At 45.0% G+C, this 14,404-nt stretch overlaps 1 protein-coding gene across 2 annotated transcripts; it reads left to right on the forward strand.

Annotated features, from left to right (window-relative positions):
* Window positions 1-3,972: 3,972 nt before the first annotated feature.
* On the forward strand, window positions 3,973-13,704 carry slc16a13 (solute carrier family 16 member 13). 2 transcript variants are annotated; one of them, XM_023832466.2, is made up of 6 exons: window positions 3,973-4,109; window positions 8,864-9,082; window positions 9,647-9,790; window positions 10,615-10,871; window positions 11,424-11,967; window positions 12,261-13,704. In XM_023832466.2, the coding sequence occupies exons 2-6, from the start codon at window positions 8,869-8,871 to the stop codon at window positions 12,581-12,583; spliced, it is 1,482 nt and encodes a 493-aa protein (XP_023688234.2). In that variant the 5' UTR covers window positions 3,973-4,109; window positions 8,864-8,868; the 3' UTR covers window positions 12,584-13,704. The 2 variants fall into 2 exon arrangements, with proteins under 2 accessions (XP_023688234.2, XP_023688235.2); XM_023832467.2 differs by lacking the exon at window positions 3,973-4,109 and adding an exon at window positions 6,557-6,713.
* Window positions 13,705-14,404: the final 700 nt, after the last annotated feature.

A 14,404-nucleotide genomic window follows, 5' to 3' on the forward strand; every position in this document is an offset into this window, starting at 1 on the left:
GACCACTAGGATACATAACTAATTTTTACATAGTACAGAAATAAAATTTACCTGTATTACAGCTGTACTAATGCCTTAAGATCGGTACTAGCATGATGGTTAAAGACACTGGGAAATGCTTAACCTGAAGAGCCATCGGCACATTTGCACCAGGGAGAAACTAGCCCCGAGACTGCAGACAAACATGTCCCCTCATTCACTCTCTGAATGGGCAAAGTCGGGCTTCACCTGCAGCAGAAGCTGCTACGAGGGTCCAGCATGAAAGGGACCATTTCGCAAACCTGAGGACTCAAAAAAATCTCCCCTTAATTTCCAACTCAAATGAAGTAACTGCTTGGTTGATGACTCAGTTCTGGCAAGCAGATACACTATCTTGTTTCATTTCTTAGTGGTGGTAAGAACAGGAACAATAAAGCACACACACACGGGTTTCCTGTACAGCACCTGTCTGGAGTGTGCATGGTCGGGCTGGGTTCATGCTAAGGTTCTGCTTCCTGCAGTAAAGCCACGGGGCTCAATGACCTCTCCCATTGTCAGAGTGTTTCAGAATGAAATCAGCTGTTTTCAGTAACATCCTTACTTTAATTCAAAACAGGAAATATTTCCCCCTTCAGAATCTGTCAGCACTTTTTAATGAAGATTACAGCCTCTCCAGCCTGTTTTGTTCCATGTTCTGGCTTGTGTTCTCACGCCAACAATCATATTTAAATCTAATTCAATGATGAGATGTGTGGCTATTCTCCTTAATGCTGACAGCCATGGAAAATCTAGATTTTACCACCCAGTGACTTCATCGCTCCCTGGGCACCAGAAATCGTCATAGGAAGAAAGAGGCTGGGATGTATTCAAGCACTGGATTTTAACTGGCCAGTTCCCCGCTATATGCATCCTCGGCTTGAGCAGAGAATCTTAGGGATTAATATTTTGCATCTTCTCATGATGCCTAAAGTGGTGACTGTTTGTTTACAACAGCATCTGGAGGTTTGTGAAACTACTGTGGATTTTCCAGCCCAAAATAAAGCAAACAAATGATTCTAGGGCGAAGTGGCAGTCCTTAGTAATGTGATTTCTGTGAAAAGGGGTCATCAGAACTGAAGGGGATCTGCAGTGTGGCTAAGTGGAGGCAGGAGAGAATAACAGTGTGTGTGTGTGTGTGTGGGGGGGGGGGGGGTTATTAAAAAAGATCAGCAATGCTGATGATGTATAATGTGTATCTGATACCCAAAGGGGCCTCAAATGTGAAATAGCTGTTTGAGATTCAAAATAAAAGCCTGACTTTCCACGTCTGTCAGGGCAAAGCGCTCCTTTGCCTTTAACAGGACTGTTTCTAACCTGAGTCAAATAAACAAATAAACAAACATCATGTGAATAAATACATAGGGGAACGATGGTGTAAATACTGATTCATTTTTAGTCGTGTAAATGTTGTTCTGCTTGTTACTTAGCGGTTAGGTTGCAACTGACTATCTACAGCAGTGTTTCCCAATCCGGTCCTCGGGGACCAACAGCCAGTCCATGTTTTTGCTCTCATCCAGCTCCATACTAGGAGCTGACTGCAGATCTTCAGATTGCAGGTGGAAAACAGAATACCTGGAGTAGTGTTTCCAAGCCCGGACCTCAAGGACCAAAGGGGGGTAACAGTACAGTCAAGTCAACATTTGGTTTGAGTGAGGCGGAGTGCAAAAACATGGACCGTCTGGGGGGGAAATATTGACCAAGACGATGAACTCCTCTCCCACATACAGAGTAGGGGTGAGATTTGAACCTCCAGAGGAAAGGGGGTATAGGGACAAGATGGTACCCAATGTGTCATATGACATGCCATATGAATGCCGATATTTATACATGTAAAATACTATGACATTAGGCATTTCCAGGTTTCTAAAGAGTTTCTAAAGCTTAAGAAATGTGCAGTGTATTTCTATGTAATTCCCTCATAGCACTGCAATTATGAAAACATTGGGCTACAAATAGCTGTAACTCTAGTCATAATCTTAACTGCAACACAAACAATGCCAATTCAAATTTCTGTTCACACAACTTGCTGCTGTTGAAGACAAGACAATGGACAGCTAACAATCAGAGGTGATTCTATGCACGCTTGGGAGCCTTGGCAGAAACCCCATGGGGCTCTCCAACACACCCCGCCCGACACGGTAAAGTTTATGACAATTATTTTAGCATAATAATATAAGTCGAAATTTATAATATCAACAAACAGAATTTAATAAACACAATTCATTTATATTCACTTTATTGTGAAAAACAGAATACACAAATAAAGCAGATTTGTCGTTTCAATGTACAGTACTGTACAAAAGTCTTAGGCAGTCGAAAGAAATGTTTAAAGCTGCAAATACTGGGGTTATTTTAGCAGAGGTTCTGAATTGGCTACGCTGACACACTTTGACAGGCATAATATCATAGTTTTACACCAACACGAGGATAATCTAAACACCATTTTCTTTGCCTGCCTAAGACTTTTGCACAGTACTGTACTATGTAACCGACTGCCCTCGGGGGCATCAGGCAGTCGCCTGCCTTATGTGTCCTGTCCCTACGCCTTTGCTAAGGGCAAAAACACGGACAGAATGAATACAAGATGCAAAATTTGTGTAGCTTACATGCGCATGCGGCACTAAACAGCAAAAAGATGATTTGGAGATGGACCTGGAAAATGTTCCGTTTCCACAAAATCTTTTTTTTTTTTATCTGCTTTGCATTCTCTCTCTCTCTCTCTCTCTTTCTCTATATATATATATATATATATATATATATATATATATGTGTGTGTGTGTGTGTGTGTGTACGGCCTTTCTCTTGTGGTGGGAGTTTGCATTGTAAAATTATTCTCTAAATAAACATATTATTATAAACAAACAATTTCTATAAAGCTAAGAGTGTCGTGTTTATTAAATTGACACGGTGTACCAAGCGATGTTTTGGATTGTTCTTTAAAGAAATACATTCAAAATTAGTTGTCATTCACTGCAGTTAAAATACCTATAAGGTAGATTATTATTATTAGATTAATGTGGTAAATAATACATTACAACACGTTATTCCACTCTAATTTTTCTTGAAGCAAATATTTGAACTGGTGTGTGTGTGTGTGTGTGTGTGTGTGTGTGTGTGTGTGTGTGTGTGTGTGTGTGTGTGTGTGTGTGTGTGTGTGTGTGTGTGTGTGTGTGTGTGTGTGTGTGTGTATCCACACCAGGGCTGTCAACTTTGGTCAGCCGGCTGGCGTGAGATTTTCGATTTCAGACAAGTCCGCACACGCATTTACACCTATGTGACAGTTTTATTACCTTGTAAATGGTCTATAGGGTTTGCAAACTACCCCAACGCTTTTGATGCAGCTAATTTTAGGTTTATAATGTACTAATATAAATTTGCTCTCACGCCAGATGCGTGAGAGTTGGCAGCCCTGATACACACCGAACAAGACCGACCATTCATTCAGCCTTCGGTCTTCGCCATGTTGCTAGTCATGTGATTCCCCACCCAGCTGATCTTGTGCCTTATTTCGATAGGTCCATCTTTTCTGTTCCATACACGTGGGTCGCAGGCGTTTAAATGTGTAATGTCACTTTAATTTAATTAAGCATGTGAAGGTGTTTTATTTCTACTTGCCTGCATACAATTTCCTTTTATTCCTTTATTACTTTACTTGTTTCGGTAGTAACATGTATTTCATCGGCCCTCCATCAACGTAAAATATGAAAGCTGAGCTTTGGTGTGTTAAGCAGTTTTCGCTTATTTCACAGTCGCCTGTTCAGACTTCGAGATGACACTGACATCTATACGCACCTCTGCTATGAAAATTAAATTCCAGCCACACGTCGGTCGGCCGCTTGGTTGCAGGTTGAGCGGCCACTGATTCGCTCGTGCGCCTCCGCTTTATCTGATTGGGTGTAGGGATGAAAAGAGGCGGTGCCCAAATAAGATGCGCGTTGCCGCTGGCCGGGGATCCGGCTGAGTCCCCGGTGAGGTTCAGAGTTCAAATGTAAATAACCGCACACATGCCACGGACTTCAGGATCTCCTCTTCTTTGATCTGTTGCTCTTGCGCGCCTAGATCTAGAAGCACAGACCGGGTCGCCACACAAGGTCGGGAAAATAAAAGCAATTCCGCATTTATAATTCCGTATTTGTTATTGACGATGGCTGTGCTAGTTGTACGTACGATAACAGCTGCGTCCGTACATCCCTTCATACATATCTGTCTTTAGGCACCGAAATACTTATAAGGAGCATTGTACAGCTTAATCTGAATTACAAGTTAATTTTCATACTTGTGGTAATCGACTTTGCATAGTGAAATAGTTGTGTGGCCGTGTATGACTGATTTTTAACAATGTCATCATTATACCCTAAAAAATAACGTTAGTATATTGGCCTTCCATTGTTACAGTCTTAATGCGAATCATTATTAAAATCAGTTTAAAATCAGAAATATGCAATCTGTGCATGTTTAGGAATATGTGAAATGCAATATACGCAACCCCGTTCAAAATGATCGATATTGCGATATTATAGTGTTTTGTGATTAAACACCTGTTTCACGTTAAATATACATATTTTCTCATGTCAGTAAAACAGATTAATCGGTTATGTGCTACAAGTTAACGCCATAAACCATATTTTTTCGAGCATGTAAACGTCAGTATGCGACTATTACGAGTTTTAGTTCTGTATTTCTGCTCTGATGCAATCATTTTGTGCCTTTAAAAAACAGTGGCCGGGGGAAATCCCACTTTAATATTTTTTTAACTTTTCTCTATCCACTTGTGCCGTGTTGGTCCTCGGTGAGTGACTGCTGCATCATTATTAACATCGTGGGATCACCGCACGTGCGTGTTTAGGGGGACGGGGTTGATCTGGTGCCCACCAGTGCTGAAACTTACGCCCTTGAGTGGCTCTGTTTAATCCAGTGCACTACATATCAAATCACGTGGTGGTCGAAGTCACTTTTACTTAAAACCTTCGAATACGAACCGAGGTATTTATTGCAATATTTGAAAGCTTTTGCTGAATTAGTGAATCAGAATCTGGGGAAAAAATCTGTCATTTGCCTTCTTTTATTTGGCTGTTACTTTTACTTTGTGCAAACATAGTATCCATCGTGACCTGTTATAGGTGAAGGACTACCAAATTACGATGTAATTTTGGCCTGCTCAGGTCAAAATGCAAGGGTTGTCATTCATTCTCAAAGTGCTAGTTAAGGTGTAGGGGCAGTATTATAAAAGGGTGTAGTATTTTCCCCTTTATACAAATGTTTTGCATATATCAAAGGTGACCATATGATCCATCTCATATAATCATGGCAGAAAGATGACAGAATATTTTCTGGAAGTAACAACGTTTTTGTGGATTGCATCTGATATGTTTATGCAAAGACAAAGTGATAGATACCCTGATAATGTTTCCTTAAATCTGCACTATAATCACAGACTCATTGGCCTGTCTCTGCTTTGTTTAATGTCACTGCTTTGTTTAATGTCTCTATAAATCCAGGAACTGGATTATATGCTTAATGGCACCTTTAAAGTGGGAGGGATCAGTCTGCAATCACCTATAAATCAGAAGAATGACTAATTTAAATAGTCTTCAACAAATATAGCATTTTAAGCACAGTTTTTCTTAGGGGGTTAATATTTGCTTATTATTTACCAGAATTATTTGTTTGTGAAGACTGTCTTGACTGGGATGATGGCTAAAGATATGTCCACACCGAGTTTCAGTTTAAAAACGCAGACATTGGTCTACGTTTTTGCCCTTCATCCACAATCCCTCTGAGTTGTCAGCCCCCAAAAACACAGACCTTTGTAAGCGCTCTCACAGCCGTATGCTTCTGAAAACTCAATTTCAACTTTCCAGTATGGATGAGGGAAACGATGTCGAATTGGTCCCTACTCATCATGTGGCCCTTCCCTGATTTGATCCCGCTAGTTACAACGGCTGTGTCCAAATTCAGGGCTGTGTCCATTGCCTAGTTGGCTGCGTTTTTTGAAAGTGAAACAGAAAGCTTTGAGAAAAGGGATGGTGTGACCTATGGATAATCCTGCCTGTTTTCCTTCAGTCACAAAGTGCCACTCCTATAACTTAGCTGGGTTACACCCACTTTACCTTGGCGCAGTGAATCTTGGGATATGCTGGGCTGTGAAGAAACCATCTGATCCATCCATCGCGGAGCAGGAAAAGGAGGACGCATTTCTGAACCACATTTGAAGGAAGAACATTTGAACCACATTTGATTGTGGGTTTTGATGCCTGATTCAAACACAAAGCTGCCCAAAAGAAAATGTTTTGGCATATTAGTGTAGATTTAACAATGATTATGGATCAGTCTGTTGTAAGATGCAGAGGTTTAACTTGTGCTGTTCAGTTCAAGGGTAGTTGGATGCCTTAGTGAGTAGTGTCTTGTATTTCATGTGGGTCGGGGTGGGTGATGCCACTAATTTTACTGGTTATAAAGTTTGTCCACTGGGAGGGGGTTGTGCCGGCAGATTGATTGTTTTTTTCCCCCAAGTGTCTAAACCAGGGGTGGGCAATCTTATCCGCAAATGCTGGTGTGTACGCAGGTTTTCACTGCAACTCCCTAATTAGGTCACTAATTAAAGGACTGATTAGCTGAGGAGTCCTCACACCTGGATTTGAACAGCTGATCTACAGGTCACCCCAAACACCTGCATGCACACCGGCCCTTTGCGGGTAAGATTGCCCACCCCTGGTCTAAACATTTCAGATACAACATTCAATATTTTAACATTTGTTTCAATTTTGAGAATCGATTCTTTCAGACTGAAAGAATGAATATTTCAGTATCGATCTACACATTGTTAGGGGATTTCATTCTTATTTTGGGCCTATATTGGATCTCTGGTTTTCCCCTGATACAATGATGTGGTTTATGTGGATTTGTGCCCTTTCTTTGCATGCTCTGTAATGAGCTATTATGCTCTTCAGAGTTTCTTTGCACTGGTTGTTAGGATGCTGGTTATGGGAAATAGATGTTTTCTCTGAATTATTTTGTCTGCGGTCTGCCGTCATTTCAACTATGAGTCACTTGATTGGTGTACATTCCACTTTTGAGGCATGAAAACGTCTTTTCAGTACAGAGGGAACACTGCGGTCAGGAATTTTTCGTATTGTCTTATGACAAACATTAAATAAAAACATCAGGGGAATCTAACAGTGACTGTTAGATATTGTGTTAAGTTTCACACAGACAACTGAGCTTGCATCCGCTCAGCCGCCCACTTCTGCGTTCGCTTAACCGTGCGTCTCTCTGCAGCGCACATGGACGCTTTGAACATCTGAAAGAGCTTTCTAAATGTCATGTGATTTCATGCCTGTATTTCCACTACCGTATATAGACGTAATGAGCTGCGAATGTCCTGCCATGTATTTGAATTAAACTTGTTTACTGAAATATCCGATGATTTTTTGTCATTTGATGTAAACGGTTGCACAGGATCGTGCCTTTTACTGTATTAAAGATGGATCCGGATGTATTTGGACGATAAGCGATGCTATTAGTCCTGCTATTTGTAATCATCAGGCAGTGTGTGGCTGTGATGGGAAGGTCGCCGGTTCAAACCCAGCCTCAGCACGTCTGTGGGCCCTTGAGCGAGGCCCTTAACACCCAGCTCCCTGGGGGCTGCTATGGGTGGCTGCCCTTCGCCGGCTCAGCTTGCTTTGACCTACTGAGAGCAAAATGGGAGGATGAAAAGAAAAATTCCCCATGGGGATCGATAAAGAATCGACATAAGTAGGACAGACGCTTTTTTGTGTTAAATCACCAAAATACAGTCAACGCTCCGGCAATAATCCGGTAATGCAAAAGCAAAGAATCCCAGCGAGGTTTCTAATGGAATGGCCAAATTTTGCATGGCATAACCAGATAATAGGCAGCCTATCCATTGATATATGACGCCATAATGCTTTAGAATTGGCCTGTGGTGTGTGACATGCAGTGGACTGGCCAGGCTGTGCCATGCCTGGACACGCTGCCTGAGATGAGCTGGTCCTGTCCAGGCTAAGCAGCTTAAATATAGCTGGATGCATTGCACCATAACATTCCCATGTGACTCATTCAGATGACAACGTGTTGACAGTACTGGTTTGTTACAATGATGGGTTTTTTTGTTTTTTTTTTTAAATCCCGTTTATGCTGTTGAAAGTTAATGCTCCACTGACCCTCAAAAGGGGTTATTGATACACAATATAGAATTTAAGATAGACTTTATTGATCATAAAGGAAAATTCTGTATGTCATTTTCACCCCAAAACAGTTTTTTGTTATCAAGTAGTACATATATATATATATATGTATTTCATTATAAAAAAATGACTTGTTACTCTAAGCCTTTGTTGTTTTCATACCAAATTTAGTAAAAAAAACAAAAAAAAATGACATTTAGACTTATGCAAAATGTACCCTTTGTGGGTTTACCGACGAGCGCTAGCTGAACCATGTAACCGTCAAAATAAAAACGTTACAGTTAATTAGACTGCAACTTGATCTGAGTGTGAGAGTAACCACATCAGTGTGATGCTTTCAGCAAATGCAGTATTTTGCAAGGAACCTGCATTCAAAGTTTCATTTTCTCTATTCGGCCCGACTGGGCATTCACCGCCATGTTTGTGGTCAAAACGTGCATTACAGGGAAATGTTTTTGTAGGGTTTCACTTATCAGGTTTTTTTTTTGGGGGGGGGGGGCGGGGGCTGTCTGTCATATTTACCATGCTTTTAACTTGAAGAACTGAATAATGAGAGTAACTCTGATTGTAGCTTGTTCCAGTCTCCATCCTGTCACTCCCAGTCACCTTCTCATCTATAACCTTGTTTCTTTCTTCAGGGTCCATGGCCAGACTGCCCCCCCGGGAGCCGGCGGTCGCCCCCGACGGAGGATGGGGCTGGGTGGTGGTGGGTGCGCTGTTTGTGGCCTCAGCTCTGGTTTTCGGCCTCATCCGCAGCCTGGGCATCTTCTTCGTGGAGTTCGTGCGGCACTTTGAGGAGGGAGCACAGGCCGTGTCCTGGATCACCTCCATTGGTGTGGCCACGCAGCAGATGATGAGTGAGTAGCGGAGAGAGGAGAACAGACAGAGCTGTATAAATGAGGAGGAGTGATGAGGGAATGAAAGATGTGACTAGGGGAAAGTTCACGAAGGACAAGGGCGAAGATCAGAGTTGTTATGGGTAAGGAATTAACTGAGGGGTGGTGAAAACATGACATTGAAGAGAGAGCCAATGGAGGGGGGATTAAGTAGTGGTGATTGTTGGAAAAAGCCAATGGGGAGAGACTAAGATGCTGTCGAAGGCAGGACATTGTTAAAAAGAACCAATTGGGAGACAGGATGGTGCTGAAGGTGGGACATTGCATCTGTGGGTTTTGAAAAGCACTTTATAAATTAATGTTGTTATTTTTATTATTATGATTAATTATTATAACAGAGGCTCCAGGCCTTAGGCTCATTTAATTACACTGACTACCAAGATATGATTTTGCCGGTACTTTATTAAATACCCAAACGAGGCATTTTGAACTTACTCCCCAGCCGTCTGTAATATCTGTCTGCGTAACTGCAGTGCTGCCTGCAGCCCTGCCCTTCAGTGACGGCCGATGTCTCCCCTTGGGCAGGTCCAGTCGGCACAGCGCTGTGTAACGCCTACGAGGCCCGACCTGTGGTGATGCTGGGCGGCCTGCTGGCCTCGCTGGGCTTGATTCTGGCGTCGCAGGCCACGTCTCTCACCCACCTCTATCTGACCATGGGCCTCATTTCCGGTGAGACGTAAACACACTCGCCCCGGGCCCCCTGTGGTCCTCCTGTGAAGAGTCCCTCCCTCTCCTCCTCTTTGTATCCTTTCCTCACTTCTTACAGCAGTGTTTCCCAATCCGGCCCTTGGGGATTCCCAGCTAGTCCACGTTTTTGCTCCCTCCAAGACCCCTGTCAGACAGTCCATATTTTTGCAAAAACGTGGACTGTCTGACAGGGAGCTCTGAGGGAGCAAAAATGTGGACAAACAGTTTTGACAATGAACTCCTATGAGAGAATCTGTGTGTGGGTGCATGTGTGGCAGGGGGGTCAAAGTTCAAGCTGGCACCGTTGGCGGTGCTGATTTGTGAGTCACCTTTGAAACTTAAAAAAGATGCATCAGACTGGGCTGTGTCATTCCTAACATTTTATTAATAGACTCAACTTCATATGGCTTTTATAAATGACAATAAAAAATGTTCAGCATACAAATACAAACAAAATACATGGTACACATTATTTTTCATGTTAAAGGTAGATCGTGCTGACTGTCTCATGGCATATCAGGGCCACCTCGACACGACGGTCTCCCCCAGATACGCATGTGACATATCTGCTGTGCCAGTGACTCTTAAGAGGACAACACGACCGTGCTGGGAAGGCGCCTGTCTGTCTGGGACTGATAATATCACTGTGACCCCCCACCCCCGATGGACTGTCTGACAAGGAGCTGAGAAGGAGCAAAAATGCGGGCTGTCTGACAGGGAGATGGGTGGGAGCAAAAATGTGGACTGTGTGGGTCTCTGAGGACCAGATTTGGAAACCCTGTCTTACAGGATCTTTCCCCTGCCAGGCTCCGGTTGGGCACTGGTCTTCACCCCCATCGTGGGCTGCGTCATGGCGTATTTCTCCTGCCGGCGCTCCTTGGCCATGGCCCTGGGCTTCACTGGCGTGGGGGTCTCCTCCTTCGCCTTCTCACCCCTCTTCCAGCTGCTGGTGGAGGTCTACGCCTGGCGGGGGGCCCTGCTCATCCTGGGAGGGCTCAGTCTGAACCTCATAGCCTGCGGGGCTCTGCTCCGGCCCCTGAGCGGCGCTAAGGCCGTAGCACAGGTACTGGTGGCGTGAGAACCAATGTGCCATGAGGTATTTAAAATGCGCAAATTAGGTTTCAAATGTCAGACTGGGCTCAGCTGAAGACCTGCATGTGTCATCTTCCTCCTTCTAAGTCCTGCCAAGTCCATCTGGCATCTTCCGGTCACCTAGTCAGGTTCACTGGGGTCCTACGTCACAGCCTGATTCATACATGGTGCTTAAGGACCTTTCTGCCTTTTCATAAATATGTGTATAAGGCACAGGGTAGTTAAGGGTTTATTTTTAAGGAAGGGGGTAGAAGAGGGGCTGTAATTCATTCTTATTAACCAATGAAATCTGTTGAATTGGTGAGTGACAGGGGATGGGACACTTCAGGAGCTTGGTATAGTGCCCTTGTGCCCCCGCCCACATATACCCCCCCGGTCTTAGGTTTCATAACACCTACTATGACTACTTTTTAGTAGCTTTACAGTAATTTAGGAGTGACCGTTTGACAGCATGCCAGTGTTTAAATGAGTGTTTCTGACGTGATCAGACGTGGTTTTGCTGACCCCCCCCCGCCCCCCCCAGACCCCCGATAACGATGTGCCGGCGGTGGCCCCCTCACGCCCCTCCTTCTGCTCCCGGGTCTCTGCCTACCTGGAGCTGTCGCTGCTCCTCCAGAAGACCTTCTTGACGTATGCGCTGGCTGTGACGCTCTTCAACGCTGGCTACTTCGTGCCTTACGTCCACCTGGTGGCGCACAGCCGGCACGCGGGCTTCTCCGAGTACCAAGCCGCCTTCGTCATCTCGGCCACGGGCGTGTCGGACCTGGTGGGCCGCGTGGCGTCAGGCTGGACGTCCGACATGGGCTACGTGCGGCTGCCACACCTGCTGTCGCTGTGGACGGGCCTCACGGGCCTCCTCATGCTGCTGCTGCCGCTCTGTTCCTCTGGGGGCTCCTACCCCGGCCTGCTCCTCATCAGCCTGGCCTACGGCTTCTGTGCTGGTGCCATGACGCCCCTCGTCTTCTCGGTTGTGCCGGAGATTGTGGGCGTGGGCCGCATCCTGGGTGCCCTAGGGCTGCTGCAGCTCATCGAGAGCATGGGTGGGCTCCTCGGGCCGCCACTGTCAGGTGGGTCACGGTGCTGCCACCACAGGATTGGTCTGCCTCCTTTTGGGGTGACCAATCAACTGGGCTTCACTGTGTTCCTCAGCTCTGACGGGTAGGCCACAGTCCTGCCCTAGTAGGATTGGTCAGCCTCCATCTGGGGTGACCAATCAGCTTGGCTTTACTGTGAACCTCAGTTCAGTTTACTTCACTTTGTCTTTTCTTTACAAAATAAGACACATTTATTTATCCAGGCTTATGTAGCCACAGAAGAGGCTCATCTTCCTGTTGTGTGACATATGTCTCTTCTGTCCCAGGTTGGCTGAAGGACAAAACTGGCAGCTATACAGCCTCCTTCCTGCTGGCAGGTGGCTTCCTCCTCACAGGGATTCTAGTGCTGGCTGCTCTGCCGTCCTACTTCTCCTGCCGACCCCCAAAGCCCAAGCATCAAAAACAGAACCAAAGCCTTGAGTCTGGACTGCTGGACCATACTGGGACCCCCCCAGACCTGACCAATAAACCTTATAACTCGGGACCACCTCCCATCTCAGAGCCACATTCTGAGGACCCCCTGATGGACCCGGGTCTAGATCTCACATCCATGCGGACGTCTTCTTTAAGGGAAGATCCCAAATGCTGACCACGCTGCTTAGGGACACCTGAGATGGGAGGAGCCAGCCCTTGCCCCGCCTCCTCAGGACAGCGATGCTGACTGACGTGTCTCAAAGATGATCTTTCAGTACCAAAAAAATCTTTCAGTAGACCAGCAGCTGAAAGTTTGTTATTTCAGTTACCTCCAAAACAGCTTCTGGTTAAAACTGAGTAGTTTCATCCTTGGGGAAGGAAAATGAGGAAGGGATCTTTAATGTGACCGGGAAAGTACCTCTTTCCATAGACAGGTTCCCTTTGAATTCCTCCCTGTCTGGGATGGAGCCTGTTTTCTGTACTTACTTTTATTTTAAGATTGATCTGTCGTGGCCAAAGCGTTTGTAGGCCTGGAATCCGTCTCTTCCCTATATTTTCATAAGGTCACATGATAGCATGCGCTTCCCGTCCCCAGTCAGCTGCTACAGATGTGATCATTTCTCTGAAGATGTCCTCGAGTGTGAGGAACAGAGAATGTTCGAGCGATTCCTGTTTACTGAAGCATATATCTTCTGTATCAGAAAATCACGTCAAGGCGTCCATCGCCATGCAGCTGCGTGCCTGTGACCTTCTTGACCTTGCCGTGTGTCGGCAGCCAGCCAGGCTCCAGTGAATGGCTGTTTAAACGGGAGCTGAAAGTCAAGCACTCGCTGAACTACAGGAATTCTGATGTGTTTTTTCAGTCTGTTTATAGGGACGTTGTCTGAGCTGTGATCAAGCCAATAGACAAGTAGGCAGACAGACAGATTGCAGACAGACAGACTGCAAGCAGGCAAACAGACTGCAGACAGGCAGGCAGACAGACTGCAGACAGGACTCTGGATACTGCCTGACAGAACAAAGGCATCCCCATGCCCTTGAGAGCGGTCTGTAGACCCTGATGATCTTCTCCTCCATGCGGTTCCTCATGCCCAGGAAGCAGTGCTCAGCCTGACTATTATAACAGCTGCCATCCATCAGTCTGTAAACCACAGCTGCCTTTTGTCACCGCTCTTCATTTTGTACGTTTCCTACCGTTTTTCACCTCTTGACGCGGCTTTTTGCTGTCCTGCCTTACCGTTCACTGATGATTATCTTTTCCAAAATAAAGTCTTATGCAATAAAATCTAAAATCCACATTGTTGCCATTTTCTGCATGTTTGTACATGCAGTGTTTTTTTTTTTTGCTTCTGAATAGCTAAAAACCAGTAAGACTGGAGATTCTGTTGTTGTTTTGATGCTACACTAATGGTTTTGTTTTACCATCTTTTACCATGATTTACTTATCATGCTTCTGACTGGTCAAAAAGTTTTGACAATGAACTCCTATGAGAGAATCTGTATGTGTGTGTGGGTGCATGTGTGGCAGGGGGGTCAAAGGTCAACCTGGCACCGTTGGTGGTGCTGATTTGTGAGTCACCTTTGAAACTTAAAAAAGATGCATCAGACTGGGCTGTGTCATTCCTAACATTTTATTAATAGACTCAACTTGACATGGCTTTTATAAATGACAATAAAAAATGTTCAGCATACAAATACAAACAAAATACATGGTACACATTATTTTTCATGCTAAAGGTAGATCGTGCTGACTGTCTCATGGCATATCAGGGCCACCTCGACACGACGGTCTCCCCCGGATACGCATGTGACATTTCTGCTGTGCCAGTGACTCTTAAGAGGCTCTGGCTCGTAATGTTTGGGTACCATTGACCTTAAGTGACCATAACCCGTGGTGGGAGGGGGGTCGCTGGCAGCCACGAGGGAGAACCACTAAATCTCTCGGAGATGTTCAGTCGCGACCCATGTGGTCACCAACTGCGATGCACCGCCCCAT

Source organism: Paramormyrops kingsleyae, chromosome 10, assembly GCF_048594095.1.
Source record: "Paramormyrops kingsleyae isolate MSU_618 chromosome 10, PKINGS_0.4, whole genome shotgun sequence".
Lineage (NCBI taxonomy): Eukaryota > Metazoa > Chordata > Actinopteri > Osteoglossiformes > Mormyridae > Paramormyrops > Paramormyrops kingsleyae.